The 27753-nt window shown below is 40.6% G+C and overlaps 2 protein-coding genes across 2 annotated transcripts; one reads left to right on the forward strand and one right to left on the reverse strand.

The window, feature by feature from the left end:
• Window positions 1-27: 27 nt before the first annotated feature.
• On the forward strand, window positions 28-27498 carry LOC119735909 (tubulin-specific chaperone E-like). Its single transcript, XM_038209859.1, has 14 exons — window positions 28-264; window positions 14541-14625; window positions 15656-15856; window positions 17047-17132; window positions 17624-17723; window positions 18854-18956; window positions 19211-19287; window positions 20004-20102; window positions 20799-20928; window positions 22248-22397; window positions 23668-23821; window positions 24708-24833; window positions 25499-25590; window positions 26871-27498. Exons 1-14 carry the CDS (start codon window positions 138-140, stop codon window positions 26961-26963), a joined length of 1623 nt encoding a protein of 540 aa, XP_038065787.1. The 5' UTR covers window positions 28-137; the 3' UTR covers window positions 26964-27498.
• On the reverse strand, window positions 4566-13654 carry LOC119735918 (microfibril-associated glycoprotein 4-like). The gene is made up of 5 exons (XM_038209871.1): window positions 13208-13654; window positions 10439-10490; window positions 8365-8528; window positions 6539-6809; window positions 4566-4983 (listed from the first exon to the last, which is right to left on the reverse strand). The coding sequence occupies exons 1-5, from the start codon at window positions 13610-13612 to the stop codon at window positions 4688-4690; spliced, it is 1188 nt and encodes a 395-aa protein (XP_038065799.1). The 5' UTR covers window positions 13613-13654; the 3' UTR covers window positions 4566-4687.
• Window positions 27499-27753: the final 255 nt, after the last annotated feature.

Below are 27753 nucleotides of genomic sequence, written 5' to 3' on the forward strand. Positions count from 1 at the left end.
CGCCCTCAAGGGACTGGATCGATTATGTAAACAAACACGTTGGAACGGCCAAAACTTGCAACTTCACTCACGATTCACTAGACTGTAGTGTAAATAACGAAATAGTTTTCTCCATACTAGTAAATTAGTGAATAAAAATGCCTGTAAGGACTTCCAGTGATGAGGGTGTTGGCTTACCAAGTACAGTAGAAATCGGAGCTCGTTTCATTAGCGAAGACAGTTTTGGAACCTTGCGATACGTTGGTGAAGTTCCGCCCACGAAAGGTAACGATCGACACGCGTTGTGTTGGCTAAAGTCCTTAACCAGTTGCGATATTAAATTTGTATCCGAGTCTACATCACGTAAGTTCTAATTCAGATCGCTCGTTGGGTTTATATGCTGATTAGAAGGTATTACGGGGCGATTTCCACGTGTTATACAACACCTGAATGAATCCCCGTCATCTGTCATGTCTGTGATTGGTCATGTTGGTGGATCGTTGATCACACGTCATTGAATTATGGCAGTGGATATTTTGCCGGAGACGGCAAACCTAATTAAGGCTTCAGTAAACGTTAGTTTGCCGGATATGCACTGAACATGCGCAGTTACTGTTTTTTTGTACTTTAAAATTTTCCGGTGACAAATTTTAGTCTGGCTCCATGCCAATATTATCGTTGTAACTTTGTATTTACAAGATGGGAATCAGACCATTTTATAATTTTGGACTTTATTTCCCTTTAAAAAAATCCTCCAGAGCCACAAATCTGAAAAAGAAAAAGTAATACTCTGCAACAAAATGTTTGAGACAATAAAAGAAGAATATTCTTATTTATTTGGGGATGGGAAAAAAAACCTTAACAATGTGGCGGGGATCAGGATTCGAACCCGAGACATCCCACTCTCTAGAGCCATTGCTTAACCACTGCACCGATTGTGCTTCACAACTTTGATGGGAATTTAATACATGTTATAATTCAGCCCTATCTTAAAGAGTACAGCGCCCTCTGTTGATATGGATTGCCGCCGGCAAACCTTTAGTAAACATTTGTTTGCCGGCGTTACCTCCGGCAAAATATCCACTATCTTGAATTATTCGTTCCAACGCATGGCGCGCGCGTGGTGCTCAGCGCACAGTGCAATGGAAGTTCTATTGCACAGTGAATAAAACTTCCATTGCACGGTGTCACTGCTGCTGGTTGGTGGTGGCGCTGTTTTAAATCGAGATAAATTGAATATGATTGTTCTCAACCTGTTGAACAGTTTGCATTAATTTAATATGATGAACTTGCCGAACTTTTAAACAGTTTTTAACCTGAATAAATTGGCTATTATTTAATAATAGCCAATTTAATAGTATTAAAAGTCAACCAATCAGATGACAAGGATTTAGTCAGGTGTTATATAAAACAAATAATGAATGTTTCACGTTCGTGCAATGGAAAGAATAATTTCATTCGGTGACAGACGAAATGTTCCATTCCACTTGGCTTCGCCTCGTAGAATGGAACATTTCATCTGTCACCTCATGGGATTATTCTTACCATTGCACTCACAAACATTCATTACATGTACTTGTATATTATTGATTGTCAGCCATAATTTTCATACGTCAACAGTAATGTGTGCAAAATACTGGGAAAGAATCGCAAGTGTTTAAGCCGAAACAGTCCACCTCAAAATAGGACTCAACTTCAGACTGACTTTTCATATAAGGCGAAATTTAAAAAAAAGGAAAATATTTGATGGTTTTACTTTTAGCCCAAAAAAGTTGGGAATTTGAAGTAATTTTTTTTAAAATGTTCAAACTAATAATGGAACCAAAGACTCCGTCTTGCATGTCTTGGATTCGTGCATTAGGCCTATTAGTATTACATTGTCTGGACTGTTTTTTTGGCGATCGTGTATCTAAGGGCCCGGTTCTTATAAGGGAACAAAATCCACTTTAAAATTATTTAACCTACCAAACTAGGCCAAGATGGCGACATTAAGAACATACATTTGTACATGTACATGTATGTCATAGATAAACTGCAGGGTTTTGAATTTTTAATGAAATTTCTGGGTAAAATGAAGATGACAGCGACAGAATGCAACATAAGATAAGAATGCAACAGAATGCAACGTAATTTCTACCCCAACTGCCCAAGAAACTGGTAAGAAATTACCAAAAGGTGTCATTACATTGAAAGAAGTCTACATGTACTACATGTAGGTTGACAATGACATTTTTTAGTAATAAAAAAAACATTGATTCTAATTTGATCAAAACAGAACAGGGGCCCTACACTACACGTTTGCTGGGTTTTTTTTAGCATTATAAACTCAAATTTTCAGTGAAAAACATCACTAACTCCTGCATGAAGGACAATTTTGGGGTCATGTCCGGCCCTTTTAGGGTTACAAATGTACATGCAAGTATTTATTAACAGAGGCTGTGTATTGCAAATAATGAGGTTTCACATGGTATTATTAATTTATTCATCAACCCCTCATTTCCATATTTTAAAGACTATTTTGAATTTCATTAAGACTTGTACAATATTGAGCATAAGGGGCCAGATGATGTTGTTTACATCTACACGTACATGTACAACTTGATGGAGGACATTTCTTATGGAGATTTGATGATACAGGAGGAGGAACTGTGATGTGGGCTTTAGGCCAAAAAAAAAAACTCCCTGGTTTCTGGTATGCGCGTGCGTCGCCGTACATGTAGCCATGCGCGTCGGCAAAATGAAAAAGTTTTTTTTTCAATGAAAGATGATGTCTCAAAACCGCTAAACTCACTGGTTTGACTGGAATCCTGCTGCTGCACAATTTTAACGTGTTTTTAGATTGGGTTATGGTCGAGAATAAGCTTTATGTGGCCTCTCTGGACTTCCATATATTTGCACTAAGTTTAGTCGGGCACCATTTGCAGTCATCAGCTGACATTTGATGCCAAAAAATCAGGTAAGAAAAAAAAAGGCCGCGTCGCCGCACCACTTTTTGGGCAAGGTCCATACCAGAAACCGGAGACTTTTTTTTTTTTTGGTCTTAAGTTGAATTATACCTGCGACAGACATTTTAAAATCTCACAAATTTATCAATTTAAACAGCCAATAGGCCCTATCTCACGAACTACATGTAAGATTCTTATTTGGAAACAAATACATCCTTGAATTCCTCTTAGCTGCAACTTGATGTATCACTTACAAAAAATTTATTTACATTTTTTGGGTGCAGTGGGGTATTGCAAATTTATGCTACGTGTATATGATGGTCACATTAGCGGCACACAAATTAAAAGTGCACGAAACCCAAAAAGATATTCAAACACAAAGTGCACCACTCATTCTCTCTCAGCAAGATCTTCAATTTGATGTATAACTTGATACATTTAGACAATTCGGGCAATTCACAATGCAGTGCGCCACCAAGAGTTTGCCAAGGAGAGTTCATTTTTCCCAGTGCATTGTGGGAGAGAGTCGACAAATTTGCAGCACGGGACATTTGAAATTGTTCGTTTTTCCGGTCAGTTGTTTCGTCACGTAATCGTTTGATTCGAGTATCCGTTTGCCCTTTTCTGTTCTTTTTATCAATATGGTGTTTTTTGTAAGGCGGCAGAACGATATGCTCCAATCTATACTACAAATTAGCTCAAGTTGTCTACCGACACTCATTCCAATGGGCCATGTTTTGTCGACCGTAAACTTGAAAAATGAACTCTCCATGGCAAGCTCTTGGTGGCACACTGCATTGTGAATCGCCCGAATTGATTACATTGAGATTTTAAAAGAGATCTTTTTTAATTACGGTGTTATAAATACAATCTACCTACAATGTAACAAATGTCTATTAAAATTCTGTGAGCATAAATGTAGCAAAATACTTCCTGTGGCTAAAGCTACATGTACATGTACGAAACAAGTCACTACTATTTTTTTTACTGAACTTGTTAGGCCTACATATATTATACTTGTATGTACAAAAAAAGATTGGAGTTCTCGGATCCAACGTGATATCACTTTTGTTCCAGTCATTGACCAATAACGGTAGACCTAGCGATGGGTAAAAACAAAACTTGCCACCACTTTGACTTCATGTGTGCATGGTGTGTGTGCGTCTGTGCGTGCTGAAATTCTTCTGGTTTTTTTTTTTAATCATTATTATTAATTGTTTATTTTAAAACTTTCAATGCCAAAAGGCGGAATCGCAGTTTAATTCACAGTTACACACATGAAACATTTTTATATATTAAAATTACAGAGAATTACACCATGTGAAAAATACTTTAAAAAAAGTAAATCACAGTGCTTAAGATACACACAAAGTAAACAAAATCGGAAAAAAATTGAATCTTTGAAAAGAAATTAAGAAAACGTACGTTACGAAGTTAGAAGTTAAGAAAACGTACGCCCAACCCCCGGATCCGCCCCTGGTACATGCGTGAACATATACACTGTACTATCAAAAACAATTCTTCAGTAGCTTGACCTACATGTAATGACTCAACTCGACTCGAGTGACTACTTTAAAATGACTAGACTAGTCTTTTGAGTCACTCATTACAACTCAGGTACGTACATTTACATCCACCTGTCAGAAACACTGGCATTTTTTGTTTGCTTCTATTACTTGAAAAGTCAAGACGCCAGTTCAAAGTAATCATGGCGGCAGCCACTGATGTACAGTTCCGATTTCAGCGGATTTAGTATGCATAACTTAAGTGAACAGTTCTTCTTGCAGTTTGGTTATCATCATCCAAGAGTACTGTAGGGAGTAGTCCCTGCCTTTCCAAGTGGACCAGACTATCCCATGGCCCTGACCCTGACCCTTACTGGCAACCAGCGTCTGGTTCACTTTACCCAAGTATTTGCCGTTTAGGTTAGAGTTGAGGCAGTCCTTGAACCACCATCCCCCGCTGTAGAGCTTAGCGCAGTTGGCGTTCGACAGGTCGTTGTCTCTGTCCTGGGTAGAGAATTGCATGCCACTGTGTGCCTTCAAGGCATCCCCTGGACCTAAAGATGAAATGAGTGCCCAAAAAGAAGAGTTGCAGTAATTGTACTGGTAGTACATGTATAAAGGCGTACGTGTACGCATAGTTTGCGGACAACAAGGAGGTGACAGGGGAATACGTCCGATGGCCAATTTCCAATGGGGCTGCAGTGCATGTGCCCTTGGGCAAGACACTTTGCCACAATTCGCTTCTCCCCACCCAGGAGCAAAATCGATCATTTTGCTAACAACGAGGCAATTAATGTGATGCTTTCTGCAGGTGACAGGGGAATACAGCAGCTCAATAGTTTCTCGCTGAGCAATTAATTCTGTAGTCAAATAGACACTTCCTCCCCCCTCCCAGATTTTCCCAGGCCAACAAAAGTGCTCCTCTCAAGGTGATACATGTGTCCCCCTCAAGATGAAAACAAAACTGCCCCTCAAACGCACACGTGTGTTACAAATAAAATCGTCTCCTCTCTTGTAATCAAAACTGCCCCTCAACAACACAAGTACATGTACCCCTCTTGCATTAACAAGATTGCGCACCTTCTTGAGATGGAAAACTACCCCTCGAAAGCACAAATAGGCCTACCGGTACCACTCTCGCAAATAAAATTGTGCTCCTCTCGAGATGGAACATGTTCAAAGTTTGCACCGTGCCACCGCGAAGGTCCGCGGTTTTGGCAGTTTTCCGCGGTGCTACGGCGATCAATGACGGAACCACTGCGGAACCACGGCGATCATGGCGGTGCCACTGCGGTTTATGCCGTACAAGCACCGCAGTGGCACCGCACCTCCGGTGTGACGGGGGTATTACTGCCCCTTGAAAGCTCAATTAGTGCCCCGCTCGCAACATTAAAATTGTGCCCGCTCTCAAGATGGAAAACTGGCCCCTAAAAAAAATATTGCTCCCCATGTGAATAAAGTGGTCACTAAAATCGCCATCAAAAGCAACAGTGTCCCTCTTGGAATTAATAATAATATAATAATAATAATAATTTGGGAGGCTAATCATCCTTTCTGGCAGCTGTGTGCTGAATTGCGAAGGACGCGGCTACAACGTGGTCGGGCCGCTGGCACGTAAAGGCGCCTATGGCTGCCGGCCCATATATGACCACGGAGCACAGCCTGAGATCGAAAGTGTGTGATTTTTCCAAGGGGGAGGAAAACCGGAGGGCCCAGAGAGAAACCCTCGTGGCACAGGAGAGAACCAACGCACAACTCTACTCACATGTGATCCGCGGCCAGGATTCGAAACCGTGGTCACCTTGGTGAGAGGCGAGCGCTTTGCGCACAAGCCATCCATGCCACCCTAAAAAAATGGTCTCTCTACATTCATGTATACATATACATGCAACTACCGGTAAGGTAAAAGAAAGAGCATGATGGACAACGCATTCATAATTATTTGTTCCTCGTCATACAGGTTTATAGTGAAATGAACCGGACCGTATTCTTTCCCCCACTTTCACACCGACGGAAGGTGCCCCTTTCTCTGAGCAAGTGCCTTTTTTGGTGTTGGGCCCCCCCCCCCTCCCCCCACCAGTTTGAAAAGTGTTCCACCGCCCAGCGTACCTTCATCACTGTCAAAGGAATATCCATCGGCATATAGCCTGTAGCCCTCAGCCTCATCGGAAATGTTGAAGTTGAAATAAGTACAGGACCGTGATTCCCCGTCCCAGTCCTGGAGAACGACCCCTAATGCCCATGAGCCGGAGGAGGTCAGCTTGTGTAGGTTCTCATTGCCCAGCCACAGGTTGCCTTGGGATGGGCCGCCAAACCCATGTTTGTAGTCATCCCAGCTGCGGTTGAATTCTTCGCGGGCATTCAGGCGAATCTGAATAGCCTGCAATAGATGACAAATGAGTAGGATATTTATTATGATAATATTAATAATAATGATAATAATAATAATTACCGAAAATGGGACCATAGGGAGACATCCCTATAGACTTGTGCACAACATTTTTCCAACTTAAATGTGCCCTAACCCAATATTCCCTGGTCCTTTTTCTGTGAATTTCGGTATTTTTACTAATTAGACCACGAGCAACAAATATAACCTGGTTGCGACAGCAAAACGTTGCCTCTAAAGGGGGACTGTGGAATTAGGGAGACATGAAAATGTCTCCCTAATGACCGATGTGTCCCAATTGTCGAAGAAATTACGATAACGTGTCTCCCTAATGCTACATTTGTCGTTTTAATTATAATACCATCTGAGTGTTATAGCGCACGCATCTACCGACAATTAGGTACTGGAGATTATGTCAATAATTAAATACAGGTAAATGAAGTACATGAAAAATATGAGACCCATTATGTACATGTAGCACCTTAAGGGTTTACAAGGTGCTGCGGCGCATATTGCAGCCACGCCAGAAACACCGGGGCAAACCCCTTCTGTTAGCGATAAGTGTTACTGGGACCACACGGGACCTATACGTCCCATCCGAAGGACGAAGTAATAATGGTAAAGTGCCTTGCTCAAGAGCACAAGCACCATGTTCCCACGGTCAGGATCAAACCCATGTACCACGGCACACGAGTCAAACACCGTAACCATTGGTCTACATGTACATTGTACTTAATTGTACATGTACACTGAAGTTTTTGTTTTTTTAATTCACTTCGCAATTGCATTCACAACAGTAACTATAATGTCATGAATGTAAACATACATATACATGTACGTACTGAAAATGTACGTACCGGTACATGTATACCATGAAGTTTGAATACAAACAAGCAGTATGAAGTCTAGTTGATCAAGTGAAGGGGGGCGCCTACAGGGGGCACAGGGGAATTAAGACACTAAATAATCCCACCTGTACTGTTTTAACAAAGGGTCCACAATTGACCGATACATATACCCGGTAGTCCATGATTGAAATTCGTGTACAAAATAAATGAGAGCTGTAAGTACAAACAAAGGAATGAGGATAAGGGACAATAGGGGCCGGGTCCACGATTGCCGGTGTTTACAAAGATGGTTGCATTTGTTTATGGTGTAAATCGAGGACACACACGTGCAACATCATCGACAAATCGAGGACAGAAACCAAATGGAGGACTCCTTGGTTGGAAAACGTGTACAAAACCAATGAGAGCTGTTGCGAAAAAGTTAATAGTACAAACAAAGGAAAAGGGAAGAGAAACAAAAGAAAATCCTCGATTTACACCATAAACGAACGGGTGTGACTTTGTGTGTGTGTGTGTACAAAACACACATGGGATTAGCCGGTTGAGACTTCACCCAGAGACGAGTGCAGGCAATCTTGACGTTTTAACCCGTCAGCCGTGCCTGTGTATAAAAACAGCCAGTGCGTGTTTTCACGTCCTCCGACGCAAGCTGTTTAACTACATTTGAGTGAAGCAAGCAATGTTACAAATGTACTTACTATCCATGGTCCGAAACACAATACTTCCAGTGGCTCCTCAAAGCCTATGGGCTGAATCATGGAGATGGTGTTTACTTCGTCCTGGCCCTTGTAGTATGCGTCAATGTCATTGCAGTCTCGGAAAGTAAGATCGGAGTTATCACCAGAATAAGTCGCGTCATATTCTGGAAAAACGCCAATTGACTACATTTTAGGAAGCAAGACTTTGCAAAACCATAGAACTTAAGGTGTTGGGTATTTATAAGCAAAGAGCCTAGAGTGCCCCCCAATATTTTCGAAAGACTGCCCTTTTCCATTAATGAAATGCCCTTTTTTTCACCAACTCTACCGCCCCCCCCCCAATATTTTTGTAGAAGTGCCCTTTTTTATGAAGAGGTGCCCTTTTTTCTGAACAAGTGCCCTTTTTAAAAAGAATTGGTGCCCTTTCTGTAGTAGCTGCCATTCGGATGCCTTTTTTGTTTGTTTAATTTGACGCATACATCACCCTGAATAGCCCCACATATTGCCTGTTCGTGTCAATAATGGTCGGTTTTGAACAGCGCCCCCATACCTGCCCCCCGCCCTCTTTTTTGTTTTTTATTTTACGGAGGCCAAGTGTCCGGGGAATAAAAAACGGGGTAACATTTTACGACGGATGTGCAAGTGCCCTTTTCAAAAAATTTACCCCCCCCAATCAAAATGACCGTGCTACGCCCCTGCAGTGGTTATATTTACTCTTTCAGCAGACTGGGACATTGAGTACGGAAAAAAAATATGCAAAACAATATTAGGCCAGCTTTACTCACACTTTAGCCTACAAAATTCCTTAAAATTCCAAAAGGCGAAAGACAAGGTCCTCAGTATTTCACCAGCCAAGTTTGAGGTTTCAATTAAATATGTAAAGGAGGCTTTTCTTCAACTTTTTGCACCTTGGGAGTTATGCAAAGCGATTTCAGTTTGAAGCCTATGACTGTAGACTGGTACATGTCCAACTTTTTGGAAAAAAAATTACTGACCAAGTGACCTTGATACTGGAAAGCAATTAGGAAACTTAATTAGGTGCTAATGGCCAAAGCAATCTAAAGACTGCGTGATAAATCTTTCTTCCCGATTGTCAATTAATCATTTACGTTTCAGGGAATTTAGACAATCGAGGCCACTTGTAAACACTTTAATAGAGCGTCCTTCTTCCACAATATTTAAACTACGCCATACATGTCCCATCTCTTCAAACACTGTCAAAGATTAGGAAGAAATATTAAAATGAAAATATATGGTTCCCCTCTTTATATTTAACACACTTTAAAGAGCAAGTTTATTTTAAAATGAAATAAAAATTGCTAAAACTGTTGCTAAAAAAATCGGTTAAAGTGGTGAGAAATTGTCTCAGATATTGCACCACAGAGCATCTAAAAATCCAAAAATTTTCCTGACCCAATGCTCCATGCTCACATCCAGGGGGTCGGGGGCCAGGGGGAGGGGGGGGGGGGGGTTTCAAATGTAGGTACACGTACATGTATGTCTCTCTCCCCCCCCCCCCCCCCCCCCACACACACACAGGTTTACATTACATACCTTGTGTGGACATTGCTTTGTTTTCGTGTAGTTAAGAAAACTCGGTACAAAAAATAACTTTACTTAAACTGTGAAAACTCTTTTAACCCAATTTTTTTCTATGATTCCCTATAGTGTTTCTCTTCATTCTGCTACAGATAAACCTAACCCAAAAATGCCTCTAAACCTGTTTTCCAGAAAGGGCAAAACCTTATGTGGACACGGCTTAGTCCACATAACGTTAACACAACCTGCATTATGTGGACATCTCTTGTTCACAAGTCCACATAGGGAATGTAAGACAAACTCACTGTGGGAAGCAATCCACGCCCATGCAAACACATATTGTAAGAAAAAAGGGATACTGTATGTAACATATAATTGGTTGATCTGTACTGTGTGATCGATCATGCTGGGCCATCAGACGATCATGATCGACGGATAGCGTCATGATCGACCAATAGCACAGCGCAAACGACCAATAGAGCACATCGACTGATCGTGCCCAACATACATTTGTACATGTTTAAGGATATCTCACCTTCATGAACTTCTAAGCCTGGTGTCTCAAGTTTGGAGCTACAGGGTGATATCTGAAATGAGATGTGTCCCTTTTTATTCATCGTTCATGTCATTACTTGTGTGTTTTAAGGGAGTTTATAAATGTCATATTCCGTAACGTTTCAGTTGGAGTGTTGGGTATTCCAAGCATTGGTTAATACACAAGAAGGAACTGTTAACCAGAGTTGTAACGAGTCACTGATTTTTGTGACTCGAGTTGAGTCGAGTCTTTTAAAGAAGTGACTGGAGTCGAGTCATTAGGTCAAGATGGTCAAGATGGTCGAGTCGAGTCGAGTCACAGTGTGTAGTCGAGTGGAGTCAAGTATTTAGCTCGAGTCAATTCGAGTCACACAAATTTGAGCACTATACAATAAGTGAACACAAGAGAGAAAGTCATTTTTTTGGCTTTTTAGATTTTAAATTTGGGCTACTGCATGTGGCGACACCACATTTGATTCTTAATGAAAATAAAAAGGGGGTGCCAGCTGATCGCCATTCAACTAATGGGGACACTGATCAAGCCACGTATGTACATGTATACATTATTCGCGAACATTCTAACGTGACGTGAACAAAAACCGGCACCGGCGTAAGTCATTGCAAATATTTTTCGCAAAGTTTTGCTTTTATTTTTGGGACTCAAGTCTCATTTAACCTTTCTCGAGTCGAGTCGAGTCATTCTGATGAGGGACTCGAGTCGAGTCGAGTCGAGTCATTTACTCGCAGTGACTCGAGTCGAGTCGAGTCATTTGCCCTTAGGGACTCGAGTCTCATTAGCCTTTGTCGAGTCGAGTCGAGTCATTCTGATGAGGGACTCGAGTCGAGTCGAGTCATTTACTTGCAGTGACTCGAGTCGAGTCGAGTCATTTGCCCTTAGGGACTCGAGTCGAGTCGAGTCACCAAAAATTGTGACTCGAGTCGGACTCGAGTCATTACAACTCTGTTGTTAACTTACGTACAGTGTACAATGTACATTGTACATGTGTGTATACATGTACATGTACATGTAAGTTTCAATAAAAATGTGAAAAGGGATAAATTGTCTCAAAGCATTTCAACCATGTCAACGGTGCGATTCAGTTCTTTTCAGCTTGAAATACTGACTGAATTACATTCAGGTAATTGACCTATCACTGTTTGCGAGTTAGCATGGTTAGTCACGTCCCTTAGACAAGCCTATGGAATTTTGAACGTTAAGTTTTGTTTGTCTCAGATTTTGCGCATTCTGCACCCATTTGTATATAATTTAATTTGATGATATTCACAAGCTGTGTTGACGCAACCTCGTCCCCAGTGCTTACTTTATTTCCAACCTCGTTTCCAATAGTAAGCCCTGGATAAGAAACTTTCTTCCTGTATCCTGATTCGATACCGCATTGGCTAGTAATGGTTTTTTATCGTGTACTTGGTGCTATTATTCACAACGTGCAGTACGTGTTTTCGCAATCATTAATCGTCCACGCCTTCTCAAAAATACTAATTTCCTTTCCAATTTGCTCATGTTAATATGAAATATGATACTGCATGTTGTCTCGATAAGATCATAACAGTTTAATTTAAAAATCGTGTTTTCGTAACTCATGCCATGCTCGCACTGCGACGACTCTGTTTTTACCCCAGACACCGCATACAAAAACAAACGCTAATGTAACGCATATCCAGGCACCAGACTGTTCCTCATTTGCATACGTGTTCAAAAATCTTGCGCATGCAAATGATCCAATACCAGGGTGAGAGAGGAGGTAGTGATGGGTGCGTACTGTTCGACACACTGGGGAGGAGGTTGGTGTTGACGCGATTCAATTGCGATTAATTGAGGTTTAAATTCCGGCAATGGCCTGCATGGTTTTGCCCTGGAGCAGCACATACGTTTACATAGATACATGTACGTACATGTACATTTGTACATGTATCCGCATTACATGTATTAACACAATTGTGGAAAAACTAACTTAAAAAAGAAGAAAATTTACATGAAGTACATGTAAACAAAAATATTACATGTACTGGTACGAAAGTTAAAAATTCTTGCTTGATAGCCAATGCGCCATTGCTATGATGTCATTTCAGGAATTCAAGACACTGTTCATTGTCAACCCAAAATTTGCTCAATGAAAACATTCATGAGAAAGGATTGCTCATTGGCTTAAGATGGCCATGTCCTTGTACACTCTAGCTTGCACAACATAGAATCAAGAAGGAAAAAAAAAACATTTATGACAGCAAAATATTCAAAATTCTAGCAACTTTTTGTGCTGAAGTAGCTGTATCGTTGAAGTTTCTACCCAAAATGACATCGTAGTTTTGCTCATGAATATGGAATTTTGCGAAAAAAAATCCAAAAGGCACCAAAATTTCCTTGGGAAAATGGCAAAACGAAAATTGAAAAATGAGGTTTAAATGGGACACAAAGGTGCATTTTCAAGGATAGCATGTAGCATTGCATGGGCCCTTAAAGGGAACATTTGCAAGCATCAAAAAACAAAACTACCAAATTATCATGAAATATCTTACTGGACTGTTAGTGAATGACATCCTAAAGCATCCTGCAAAATCAAAGCACCTGATTTGCCGACGTTTTCAAGAAAAGTGGTATTTTCGTATCGATTCCCAGCATTGGAAAAAATCAAAATCCATCAATTTCTGAAAGTTACAGCAAAGGCAAATGTTGTATATTCTCTTTAAAGCACAACCTTTCTGCCAACGGTTGTAAAAAAAAAAGCATCATGAAATTGATTCATGTACTCACCCCAAAATGAGAAGTTTCTTCAAACCGCTGAATATCGTAGCTGACAGAATCTTCATTCAGGTCGTGCTGTGTTTCAGTACTGCTGTTTGACGGAAAATCATAGAGGCTGCAAACAGTAACTGTCGATCCCGAGCCTTGCAGAACTTCATCCATGTAGCTCCACGACACGCACAGCGGATGGGACAGACAGTTTGCGAAACACTTCTCTGGCGAGATTCCTCGAAATACCGCCAGGGAATTGTGAGCAGGCACTTGGCCAAACGTGGCCGTGGCGCTGGCTGATCGCAAGTGTGCAGAAGAGGGAGTGGGAAACTGCAGGACGCTTAGAAATAATACGACAAATGTGCAGAAACATGCACCCTGACTAAGAACTGCAGGCACGCCCCAGCATTTAAAAAGAGACATTTTTTTGTATAATACTCGTAGCTGTCAGTCAAATTGCACAATTCTTTCTTTCGGATCAAACAGCAGTCTGTGCAATGGAATCTGTTCAGAGTTGACACATCTGGATTTTGCCGAAATCTGTCACTCGGAAATACCACAGATAGTGCAGTGTCGTCCTTTGGATTCAGTGTTCAGCTTACCGTAACTCTGGAAACAGATTCAGAATAGCACTAGAAAATACATGTACGGCACAGTTGACCCTCATTAATACAAGCTCTAGTAATACAAATTCTGGTTATAGCAAACATACGTTTGTGTTGTAAAGCCTTGGTCCTGACTGCTGTTATGCGTACAGTGAATAGGACCGGCACTTCACTTTAAAATTCTGATATAACAAACGTTTTGGCTAGGTCCAGGTTTTAGGTTTGTAGGCCTATTTAAACGAGAGTCGACTGTACATAATGGCTACTTCTGGTCTTTATATACTGCTTTGCAGTATTACACAAGTACTCCGGTGCGCTTACGCAAGAATTTCCAGCGAATAAATTGGTAATCAGTCAGACAAATTAGAAAAAGGACTTGAGAAATTGCTAGAACCCGATCCAGAAGGCCTGTCATTAACCATGGTGACAGGTGTGGATGGAAGCTAATAATTGCTGATCTATCTTTACTGCTCCAGTAAATAACTGGTACAGGTACGCTGTCTCCATGTAAGTCCTTGGCCACACGTTAATTAACCAGTTTCGTAAGTCCGTCAAACCGCTTGAATTAATTTGCTGGTTCAAGCTTAGTTTTCCTTCAAAGTTTGCAACGGTGACTAAAGTTTTATAACAACTGGCAAAATGGCAAAATAAATACTTCAGATTCTAGCCCAAAAAAAATGCTTTGTATTGTGTCTACTGGTTTATTGTTAATTCCCATTCTCTTGTTTCTTCTTTTTTTTTATCAGGAATTTGGCTGGGCGTGGAATGGGACAATCCAGAGCGGGGTAAACATGATGGCTCCAACAATGGTGTGCAATACTTCAAAGTCAGGTACACATGTATGAGTTGATGCAACTATTCCTGGCGTCAGATGGTCTCTGGTCCTCTAGGTATCCCTCCCCTCCCCTCCCCCCCCCCTTACTTTTTAGGTGTCAGGCGGTCAGTCAATTTCTGGAATAAAACAATTTGCTCCCAACGTTACTGCTGTCTATGTTTTAACTGACTATTTGCATACATGTATTGATCATACTTTCCTATGCACAGAATATATGAACCTTCTGATCAGGTTAAAGATACAGTCCATCATTGGCAGCTATCCAAAAAGTAAATGACGCAATTACAAACTTGGTTGAAAGATAGTAAGGGGACTAAACTCCCTGTGAAATTATTCTTTCTGGCAAGCTGTCATTTTGAAGAAATTAACGAAAGAAGGCCTTTCCAACGGTGCGTCTTAAGACGCACCGTTGGAAATTTCCATTTGTAGTTCGTTTTTTTATTCGGCCAACGCGCCCAAGCGTTGACACGACGCACACGTTCACACGGTTGCTATAATTCGTCAGATCAGTGCGCGACATTGCGTAGCTGCAATCGGCTCAGTGAGAAGGTGTCTCAGACGCTGAATTTAGGCCCAATTCAAAATACAATTCAGCAACTTTTGATTTGAAATCGAGATCCTAGAATGCTGTTTTTCTCAGAATATACAGCTGAAGCTGAGCTGAAACTTCATCAGGTTAGTTGTTCAGCACCCTTCTTTAGATTTTGAGCACTTTTGTTGTTTTAAACGGACAAAATGCAGAAATTACAAATGATGGACTATACCTTTAACAGAGGTGAGTTATGTCCAGATTTTCTAAACTTATAAAGAAACCTAAATGAAAATTCTTGTATTTATTTTTTAAAGGTTCATGAAAGGGTAGCACAGGGCATTAAGAGTGCCCCTATCAACAAATTCATATACTGTAAACCCTGCCCAGGACCTTGATGCCCTTAGCCCGCAGGTGATTTTTATTTTTTGTTGACTTTTAATTTTTCCCTGAACCTCATCACGCCGTATTTGTTTTTTCTATTGTTATACATGTAGTTCACCCACGGGTGGGTCCTTCATCCGTCCCAAGAAAGCAGACTTTGGCGTGGACTTCCTCTCGGCACTGCGTGACCGGTACGTCCCTGACAACGCCCACACAGCGGACATTGACGAGAAGGAATTATTCATCCGCGGAGCCAACAACCAAATCACTATGGTGGAGATGGTTGGTGCTGTGAAGGTTGCTAAGGAACAAAGGTCAGAGACTGGAGAATGCATTTGTAGTTGAGTACATCACGAGTCAAATCTCAACGGAATGCCGTTATTACAGTTGATTTAAAGAGCAATACCACTTGACTTGAGACTGGATGACTTGTTCCCGACTTGTGACTGAGTTGTGACTGACTTGTGACTGAGTTGTGACTGACTTGTGACTGACTTGTGACTGACGTGTGATTGACTTATGACTGATTTGTGACTGACTTGTGACTGACTTGTGACAGACTTGTGACTGACTTGTGCCTGACTTGTGACTGACTTGTGACTGCCTTGTGACTGACTTGTGACTGACTTGTGACTGACTTGTGACTGACTTGTGACTGACTTGTGACTGACTTATGACTGATTTGTGACTGACTTGTGAATGACTTGTGACTGATTTGGGATTGACTTGTGACTGACTTGCGACTGACTTGTGATTGACTTGCGACTGACTTGTGATTGACTTGTGACTGACTTGTGACTGACTTGAGACTGACTTGTGACTGACTTGTGAATGACTTGTGACTGACTTGTGGCTGACTTGTGACTGACTTGTGACTGACTTGTGACTGACTTGTGACTGATTTGAAAAATCGGAAAGGTGTGCCCCTGGCTTCAGTCTTGTAGTCAAGCTCTTTGTCCAAGTCCAGCAGGTGTTCTAAAATGTGGTGTAAGGATCAAGACTGAGAAACTACAGGTAGATAATGTGGTCGGAGTCGTAGGGACTTTATCGAGGATAGGAGCCTGATCATTTTGACCAAAAGCATGCAGAACATGTCAAAGAATGTTGCTCAAGTACTAGAATAGGGCCTGAAGCAAGGTATGCATTGATGGGAACACAGATTTTATGGGGTCTTTGGATTCCCCTTGTATTGCCTAAACAAACCTTTCAAGTTAAAATCTGACTAAATCACTGAAGCCATGAAATAAGGTTGAAAAAAAAAGTTAAAACATAATGCAGCAATTCCCTAGTTTGGGTGCACCGTAAGGAAGATCACTTTTAGTTGGAAAACGTGTGGTGAGTTGTGGGGAGTTCAAATATTCTATCAAATTTATGGTCCCCATATTAACCAACGTACAACTCAAGTGCATTCCCCACTTATGAGAAACGAGAAGGCATGCAAGTACCGGTAGATTGTACCAGTGTTTTGTACAAGTCTTGTGTTGTTTTTTGTTGTTGCAAACAGTACCTTTGCATCCTTGAGAGATGTCGTCTTGCGAGACATGAGAATAAACCAAGTCGGAACCACACAGCTGGAACAGGAAACACCAGGTATGAATACATGTATTCTACATGTACATATTACATTTTGAATTGATCAAGTACATGTAGTCCCACTGAATCACCCTCTGTAAATTCTTGTTTGTCTGTTTTTTTTTTCTCCCAAAAAATCAGCTATACGTATCTTTGTCTAGTTACAAGTTTATGTACATGTGTAGATATCACAACCTGTGCAAATCTTCTCCAGCAAAATGAGGATGAATTGGGGTTTTTTTATATGAGATTTCAGTATCATTGAAAGAAAATTGTGTCTTTTAAAAGACTTACATGTAAGATGCAAAAAAAAATCTTGCAGCGCTAGCTTAATTGGGTTTTTTTAACACCAGTGAGCATGAGCAAAGAAAACTAGACTAGATTTTGAGGAAATACCATGTTTTTTTTGTACAATTCTCTGCCAAGTTTAATATTAAGGATATAAAATCTTACCAGAAAGATATAGGCAGTGTACACAATGTGTTAGTTTCACTTTGATTATCCCAAAGGTATAAAGGAGCTTTATTTGTCCAAGAACCTGCTGCCATCTTGGCAAGCTGTGTCTGAACTGACCGGTCAGCTCAAGCAGTTGAAAAGACTTTCACTGAGGTAAGGTACAGCCATTGGGTGACATATGCCCTAAATGGTTGTAATCTGTACATACAGGGTGAATAAAAAAAAAACGAAACCCAAATGTCAGAACCATTGTTTTGCTGAAGTTCTACATGTAGCACTTTCAAAATCTAGGATATTAAAGCCCAATTCATAAGCTTTCTTTTAGTACAAGAATCATTTAAATCACTTATGTACTTGTCAAGTTATGGAATTTTAAACACAACCACCGTTTTAATGTTCTGTCCACACGGATCACAAGAAGGTAAGTGTTCTTTCAGCAAAACGAAAACAAATCATATAGAGATTTGTGTGAATTTGTATTCGTTTTGCTGAAAGAACGCACACCTTTTTTTGTGATCCGTGGACAGAACCTTAAAACGATGGTTGTGTTTAAAATTCTGTAACATAAAAAGTACATGAGTGATTTGAATGATTCTTGTACTAAAAGAAATTAAGCTTTTGAATTGGGCTTTCATATCCTAGATTTTAAAAGTGCCACATGCTAAATCAATAGTCAACATTTGGGTTCCGCTTTTTTTGACTCACCGTGTATAAACTCTTGCCATTCTGTCACAGTCTCATCCGAGAAGCGATGAGAGAAAGAGCACATTTTTGCAATATCACCTCTGTTCTTTTTTTTCCTGGACTTTTTGGGGTGACGTCTTGCACATGCGTTGACATCAGTCTGATAAAATTGAGACATACTATTCTCCCAAAATATCAGCTTTTAAAATGAAAAGGAGGGCTTTTTTATTGTGCATGGAAATAGTGTCCCCTCGCAGACTCTTGCTTGCAGTCAATGATGACAATTGAAAAAAAAAGAACAATTGTATCCAAACTTTGTGAACATATCAACACAATTAAGCCTGAATGTCAAATTTCAATCAAATCTGTCATTGAATGGCTAAGATTTGGGGGGATTGGAGGTGGGAGAGGGGGTGAGAAGGTCCAACTCTTCCCTAATATTTCTTCGATGAAGAGAAGCAGTGAATGACAAGGAGTTTTGCCACAGGGCCCATGCACCATAATGGACTTTGACCCACGATCTACAGAATTAGTAAGAATGATATGCAATATTGCATACTAGGCATACAGCCTTTCAATTTCTGTGATTTCTTCCCCAGTGAGAACAGGCTGCAGATTCCACCCACTCCCTCCAGTCTAGCCAGCTGTTTCTCACGTCTTCAGGAGCTGTCAATCAATTACATGAATCTCACATGGGCTATGGTAAGTCGCTGGCAAGTGAGATCTAGCTGCACACAGTATGGTCAACTGTATGGTCAACAGTAGTATGAATTGGGTTTTCTGACAGGCAAATTTTAAGTATTAATTTTCCATGGCATCAATTATTGTGCTTTGTAAAAAAACAAAAACCCGAAAACTTGGTCTTTCATTTGATCCTAATAAGTACATGTAGCAACGTATAATAATTAGCAGCATATGTCTGTATGAATTGTTCATTCCTGCTGTGTACTTTATAGGTGGCTGAGTGTGCACCTATGTGGCCTAGTCTACAGAAACTCCATGTGTGCTTCAACCAAATATCAAGCATAGACAGGTACATGTACGTTTGTATATGGTTGCTGGTCTTCATCAGTTTCTTCATAACACAGGAATTGTGCCCAGTTTTCTCAAAAGAGTGTTTGAATCTCATTGGATATTGTTTGGTCATAGACATTAGTGTTTCAATGCCTGAAAACAGAAACACAAGCAAAAAAAAGTAAAGGCCAGGTGCCAATGAAACAGTATCAAGTACATGACATTTTGGTTTTTCTCCTATTCACTTCTTTCTCAAAGTAGGAAATATATGCTGTCAAAATAACTTCTCTTAATTTTGTTTGGAGACTGTTAACTCAAGATTTAAAATAGGGATATTTAGAGCTGTATGGAATTTCACTTCCTTTGAAATTCGGGGTGAAGTTTTGCACTTGCAAAATCCAATGACATTTCCGAAGCTGTGAAGACATTGCCTTGTCTCATATACGAGGTGATCCAGGTGAAAATTCCAGTTGAAACCATTTCAACTGGTTTCGAACTGGTTTCAAACTGGTTTTGAACTGGTTTAACTGGTTCAAACCAGTTATACCAGTTTTCAAAACCACTTTGCAACCAGTTAAACCAGTAGTCACCCAGTTCCAGTTCAACTGCTACGTGTAACAGTTAAAACAGTATGAACTGGTTTCAACTGGAATTTTCACCTGGGAAGGTCACTTGTCCATACTCCAAACTTTGACTCGCATACTTGATGAACCCTCTCATTTATTTTGCACACAGATTAGCTCCGGGGACATTTGAGACGTTACAATTACTAAACCTAGAAGGCAACCAAATATCTGAGTGGCAACACATTATGTGTCTTTCACATCTACCGAGGTAAGCCTGCAAGAATTTGTGAATGGTCTGTTTCCGAACTTAAGCGCAGGTAGGACTCTCTAAATTTAAGCATTCCTCTATTTTTCAACACCTTCTTCCCATTGGGAGCTAATTAAAGTGTTAAAGCTTGTTTGAAGAACCTTGCTTTTATTTTTCAGAAAGAGTAAGGATAAATATAAACAATAATCAATATTTGAAGCATTTACAGAATTTTGGGTAGGAAAACCAAACCTCATGTGTTGGGGTTCAATATCCTCTAACTTGTGTTTTTTTGTGAAACCCAGATATTTCGCTTCTTTTCTTTTTTTTTGGATCCCAAAATTGTTAATTCAAGAGATGGTTATCGTGATTGAATTAGCTTCCTTGTGCCAAACAGGCTGCATCGAGCTGTATACTCCCCAGGGAGCTGAGATGGTATTTGGAATGTTTATAATTGGCCAAATAATCAGGGGTAATAGTAATGTAAAGCGCTTTGATCTTTGTTAAAAACGCTTTATAAGAACCTGCTATTATAATCATTTATTATTAAGAACAACTCTTGATTCCATCCTCAAACAAAACACGTGAAGCTTGAATTGTCATCCTTTTCCTTACCAAAATAACAGTGCCAGACGCTGAATTGTAAAATAGCATGTGATGAAATCCTCCTGAGATTTCTGCCCTAATTTGGGCATTTTTCCCGTGATTTTATTGCAGGTTGGATACCCTTATCCTCAATTCCAATTCCCTGACAAGCTTGATGTTTGAAGACACCCCTGCCTCTGACAAGACCCAGCACTTCGCCAGTCTCAGGTCCCTATCAGTCAGTGACAATTTGCTCAGTAGCGTAAGTGCACATAACGTTTGAAGCCTTGGTCTGGGAAGAACAAATGTAGCATGAAGATACACTCATGCAGCTCATACACATGTATCATGCAGATCACATGTGCTATTTGGGTGTGGATTATTGGGATTATATCAGTCTTCACATTTAGTACATAATGAAATGATATTAGAGAAAACAAAATAGAGTTCAGAATTTCTGTAGGAAAAAAATATACATTTTACTTCTGTAATTATATAAATAGAGTTTTAATGTGAGCAATGAACTCTGAGACAGAATTTTGTGTAAACAAGCCCATGTGATGCTGACAGCTAGCCATCTATAGACCTTTATCATGCTGCCACCATTTCAGTCATGTTTCCTGTATCCAATAACAGTACTGAATGATATAGGTTTTTGTGCAAAAAGGAACCAGACTATTTTTCCTTCCAGCCTCGCTTTGGTAACGTTGATTTGAATGGGAAAACATCAAGATGGCCGCAACATGATAGTGGTCTATAGGACTAGCTATAGGCTTTAATTATGTGCCTTGTTTGAAGAAAAAAAATGCATTGTTAATGTGAGTTTGCACATTTGTCTTAGTCATAACTTTTTCAGCTACACACTCAGTTGGTAACAGTAGTTCTTAAAAGCGGCTCTTCCAACATAGCCACAGTAAGCATTTGCTTCATAGTATTGTGTCTGCGAGTCTATGGGCTCCGTGCACAAGTACAATGTACCCCTTCAACAGCCAGAAAAGGAGAGTTGGGGGAGACCTAGACTGCTTCCCGGTTCATAATAATAATAATAATAAAACAGCATTTATATAGCGCAATGTGAATCAAAGATTCCTCAAAGCGCTTTACAATAGAACAAAAAACAGTAAAATAAAAAAAGGCATTCCAATGGCTTTTTGAAAAAATTCATCCAATGAAAAAATTCATCCAATGCGTATTTGGAAAGATCCAAAGTTGTTGGGGGCGGGGATTAGTTTGGGAGACCATCGCAAGCATCGCAAGTTAAATTTGAATGTATTCACGCGCCAACAACGCCAAACGCTCATGCGAAGACGCTGTGGCTATAGCTTTGGTACTTTCAGGAAGTCTTGCGTACTTCCAGCGCGAACTAGTACAGTACTTTACGCACATGCTGTGTGTCCTGCCCACAGGCTCTCAAAACTGGTAAAAAAAAGCACCCTGTTTTGTTTTCACACGGAGCCAATACAATAATTGTGTGCCAGTCTTTGAAATATGCTGAAGCAAGCCAAATTACTTGTTACTCTGACAGTGACCAAACTTTCTTAAGAATTTAATCCAATCTTTTGGTCATTTTGCATTCTACAGTGGCGAGATATTGCCGAGCTGGAGAAGCTAGCCTCTCTGACAGAGCTTAAAGTCAGGAGGAACCCCTTCATGAAGGACATACTGCCAGTGGATGTCAGATCCTTACTGATAGCCAGGCTAGGAGGGCTCAAGACCTGCAACGGCAGCATAGTGAGTGTTGCAGCAGGCTATTTCACTTTGGATAGGGTTAATCACTTTTTATCAGCAACCAATTTTCATGAACCATTGCATAAGCTTGTCAAGGAATTTGCAGCATGACTAACAGTACGACTGAATGGTGATTGAATTGTAATTGATTTGTAAGGACTTGTTTGACATCCCTAGAACACATCACCGTCAACAAATATTCCATCTTGTGAATAGATATTCTCCAAAAGAACGACAAGGATTTTCCTTTACGAGGTCTTTTTATAAGATGGAATTTGCGTCGGGGTGATGCAAATTCAATATTAGGTTTTGCCCTTCACCGACGTATAAACACAGTATAATCAGTGTGTTACCTCCCGAGTGAACGCTGGAAAACTAACTCAGTTGAGACTGAAACCACGACCTCCTGCTTTCTAGTGCAGACGTCTTACCACTTGACCACCGAGCTTGTGGGATCGGTTGGCTGGTTCAAATCTGATGTAGCAGTGGTACCGCAATGAAACTATTCATAAGATGGAATTTGCGTCGGGGTGATGTAAATTCAATAGAGGTTTTGCCCTTCACTGACCTATAAACACTATATACTCATTACGTGTTTTTCCAACTTTCACTCAGGAGGTAGCACACTGAGTATACAGTGGTTATACGTCGGTGAAGGGCAAAACCTACTCTTGAAGTAGTTTTACATTGTGCTTTCATAAAATGCCCAGCTTTAAACCATCATTCATAAATACTGAAGACAGTTTACCCATTCCTATTGGTTGAGAGCCTGTCATGTGGCTGGTCTTAAACGAATGATAAACACATGGCTAGCTGGTCTTAAACAATTTTCCAGTGTCACATGAATTTTTGACTCCTAAAAATCCAGTGCCACTTAACGCTCTATTGGTTGAACGTTCACAATCCTCACGTAGGCATGCGCAATATCACCAGTGAGTCAAAATTTTATAGTCCCAAAATTCACAACGCAACGCCCCAGGTGCATTCAGCGCGACATCGTGCAGTATGCGCGCCCCAATCTCCATAAAAGGAGTTGTTTACATCTTACTCGCCAGCTGGACACTCCATTATTTAGCTAGAGGGGTGTTTAAAAAAACATGAATGTGAACTTGTTGAACAAAATCGGTTGTTTTTGACCAAAAAATTTTGATTTTTTTTTTTTTACCTTCGGCTCGGGTAATTATCAGCACCTAGACTCCAAGCGGTCTTAAACAGAGTGATTAAAACCTCCCGAGCACACATTTATTCCCTTTTTTTTTTGGCTTGGTTACAGATTATGGCAACTGAGAGAAAAGGCTCAGAGATTGAATACATCAACAAAACTTGCAAAGAGTGGCTGGCTAGTGGGGGCAGCAGGGACAGTGAGAAGAGTGATCCGAGTCTAGAATTCCTCCAACTCCATCCCAGATATCAACAGCTTATCAAAAGTAGGTTCAATGTGTTTAGGTCTCCGAACAAATTGTTGTACATGTAGTGGCCAGGGTTGAGATTGAGGGAAAATGAAAAAAATCCATCGAGGGTCACCCAGGGACCTAGAGCAATGTAAGGTCTATAGGACAAAAACAAGTGTGAGGAGTGCACAATAAGCTGTGGCCGTGTTGCAAGAAGTCTTGCATGAAAGTCTTGCATGAATTCGATCAAAGAGATCCCTACCAGAGCTCAAACATTGGATGCCGAAAAATGTGACGCCGATGGCACATATGGAACACCATACTTGTGGTAAATTTTCGGGGACAGACAGACAGACCGACCGACCGACCTCCAAGTGACATGAAGAAGCTCCTGCCAGAGCTTAAAAAGTATAAGTAAAGTCTGTCACGAGCCAATTTGGCCCGTCAGGCCGGCGCTTATCTCTGTTTTCAGTAGCATGAAATGACTGTGAATATTTCTATTTCCCCTGGATGGGATGCTAGTCCATAGCAGGTTACTCCCCAGCTAATGCAGGTACCCATTTATACTCCTGGGTGGAGAGAGGCAAGTGGGGGTGTGGTGGCTTGCCCAAGGACACAGCATAAGGCCAGCAGCTGGATTCGAACCCCTGACCCTCTGATCATGGGTCACAAACCCTAACCACTAGGCTACACTCCCCCACCTAAAAGCAATCCTTAAAATACCCATTTCTTTTTGTTTATATAAACTTTGATAGGTAAAAATACCATTATCGTAAAACCCAGGAGTTCCAGATTTTAATAGAGATTTCTCTCAAAATAATCTGATATAAAAACAAAAGACATCCCGATACATCTCACCCCTGAGTTGCACTTAAAATAACTCAACTTGTTTGTTTCTCACAAAATCTGTGTTTGCATTAAGAGTATGGAATACCAGAGGAGTCGGAGTTGGTTGTCAAGACCCACACTTTGAAGGACGGCCTGATTGCGGTCACCATCAGATGTCCAGACGATCCTAATAAGAGAGTACTGACCAAGAAACTCCCAGGTGAGAATCAGTCAACCGTTCCCTCACTGCAGGAGAAGTGATTTGAATCGGAAATCTGACTTTTTCAAATTTATTTCCAAAATTCTGATTTTTCTGACGACCGTTTCCCCACAAAGTCTGATTTTTCAATTAAATTTTCAACGAATTTGATGGAAAACGGCGCAATGAAATCTGTATTGCGAGCGCAATTTTAATCTGTTCTACCAGTCGTCAGTGCACCGATTGTATGGTAGACGCACATAAGTAAGCCTGTGTTGAAGTAGTTAACGGCTGAAATAAGTTTAAGCATTAACCTACACACGTACAAAATACAAATGATCCTACATGTGTGTATCTTGAAATAGATACAATTGGGACACAGTGTGGCCTGAAAAACTTGTGAAACACATATTTCAGGCATGCAACTGGGAATTTAGAAGGAAAAAAACAAACAAGGAAATTCCAAACCACACAAGACTTTGTACCGTATTTTTCAATTTGTAATGGCATTCAAGAGAAGTAAAAAAACGAGGAAATCAGCGGATCTGAGGAAAAGGTGCATGCCTGATATTTGTGATGGGCAAGGTACTTGGTTTTCACAGTGCCCGTAATCTGAAGTAGTCCCAAAAGTCCCAAAAGTGCACAAATGTTTTTGAATTTTTTTCGTCTGAATTTTCTTACTAAAGGAACGATGGAGTTGCAGAAGTTGAAGAGTCTGATTCACAAACTGCTCAAAGTAGACGTCAGTGACCAGAGACTGACATATACAAGCCAGAAGGTAAGTGTGGGAAAATGTTAGTAAAGTGAAGTCAGTCACGAGCCAATATGGCCCATCAGGCCGGTGTTTATCTCCGGTTTTCTTGGCATGAAACGGCTGAGAATATTTCGATACCCCCTGGATGGGATGCCAGTCCATCGCAGATTACTTCCAAGCTAATGCCGGCACCTATTTGTACTCTTGGGTGGAGAGTGTTTTTTGTCCAAGGACACAATATATGGCCAGCTGCTGGATTCGAACCTCTGACCCTCTGATCATGAGTCATGAAACCCAAACTACTTGGCCACAGTCCCTTGGAAAATGTTGGGCCCTGTTCGAACAGTTGTTGTGGCAACAGCTGTTGTCAGCATTTGCCAACATACAGGTAGTTGTATTTGATAAATTTAAAGACCTACAAGTAGACAGCAACTCCACATTGAAGATTCAGATGTGGCCATTGATGTTAAGCAGATACCAGCCACATTAAAAAAAGACCGAAGTTTTCCCCTTATATTGCGACCAATTGTACCTGTACTCTTTTGAGTTTGAGTTTTTTTTTAATGATTTGACGGAATCTTGGTTTTCGTGCACATTATGGTGTCAATACATAACTGGGTTCTTAAAAATTAGACCGAGTTACATGGCCTTGCCAATCATGATCGGTACTGCAAGATATGCACTTAATCCACAAACCACAATTAGAAGGCATTACTGAGGTGGTACTGTGTGCTTGTACCATGCAATTGCAATCTTTAATTTGAGGTGCATTATGGAAAATGGGACCGGCTCCTCAAAAGTGTAATGTGTAATGGCCCGCTCAATGTTGAGAGGGTAACAATCTTGTCAAAATGTAATTTTCATTTTTTGTCATGAATGACATCTTTAATACCTACAGTTTCAGGTTTCATTCACAGAAATGTTGATTTTGATGAATAAAGTAGGGAAAAAAAACCCGACCATTTTGTGTGCATCGTTCTGTTGTTCTACAATAGAGCCAGCTATTTCAAAGCCAGTCTTCTCAGTTATACAATTCAAACTCCAAGGAAGTAATTAATATGCAAATACGCCATATCTCCAGAACAGGAGATGTATATTACTCAATTTCACTTTTTTGCGACATAATACCCTTTTTTGTGGAGCCGGTCAGATTTAATATAATTTATCAGTGAAGGAACATGGAAAGTGTGCATTATCAACCTGTGTGTGAGCCTGGTATCACTGTCAAAAATAACTCCTCTTTTACAAGGGGAATGTGATGGGTTCTCTTTAAAGGATTATACAATTTTTCTTCTTCCCTTTAGGTCCCTGGCCAGGAGATGGAGTTGGACAATGACATGCGGGAGTTGTCTTACTTTGCCATCGAGAGCGGCGACACGATACTGGTCAGATGGTGACACCCATGGCAATGTGATCATTAACTGTTTTGAATACAATTGCAGAAAATTCAGTGTAATATTCAGCTAGTAAATAAAGGTACTTCCATGGAAGTTCCACGAATGTATTCGTCTAGGAATTCTTTGTCTTTAATCAAAACTGCAGTGTCCATTTTGTGGCTGTAGCTAGGAAAGACTTCATTTGTCACAATCGTTGTCATCGTCAGGTTTTTGCAATTTACCATTTTGCATGGAGCTGCCTCATAAGAGCAAATTAGTGAGACTACTTTGGCAACACAAAGTCTTTTGCATTGTTGCCGTGTTGATTGCAGATATGCCAAAATCCTTTCACGTTTGTTGCAAACTGCCCACGTAATCATTTAAAGATTGTGTGGCGTCACATTTTTTGTTGAACTTTATCAAAACACTTATAGCCATTTGCAAGCATGCAAACACACTTGGTTTTAACCCCTTAAGCACGGGGTGTAATGGGGACATTCCTCCACACATAGAGCAAGTGGCCCGCATGACTGCACAGCCTTTGTGTGGTAGCGGGACTGCACAAAAGCAGCAGCTGTGGAACTACCCACTAGCCATGTGCCACGGCATACCACAGCTGGCAACTGCATTCCAATGAGGATTAGCGGCCGTGGCCATGACCGCTTCCCGAGCGCATGGGGTTAACACGTCAAAAAAAAACAATTTTGCTTATACCAAAGGACTAGTGGACCTGAAAATTGGGTTGCCTCTGTATAGGGCTCGCTCAATGACGGCTGTCTCTGTAGGAGAACTGCAACTGCGTATTTTACGC

The sequence above is a fragment of the Patiria miniata genome, unplaced genomic scaffold, assembly GCF_015706575.1.
Source record: "Patiria miniata isolate m_02_andy unplaced genomic scaffold, ASM1570657v1 HiC_scaffold_10, whole genome shotgun sequence".
Taxonomy (NCBI): domain Eukaryota; kingdom Metazoa; phylum Echinodermata; class Asteroidea; order Valvatida; family Asterinidae; genus Patiria; species Patiria miniata.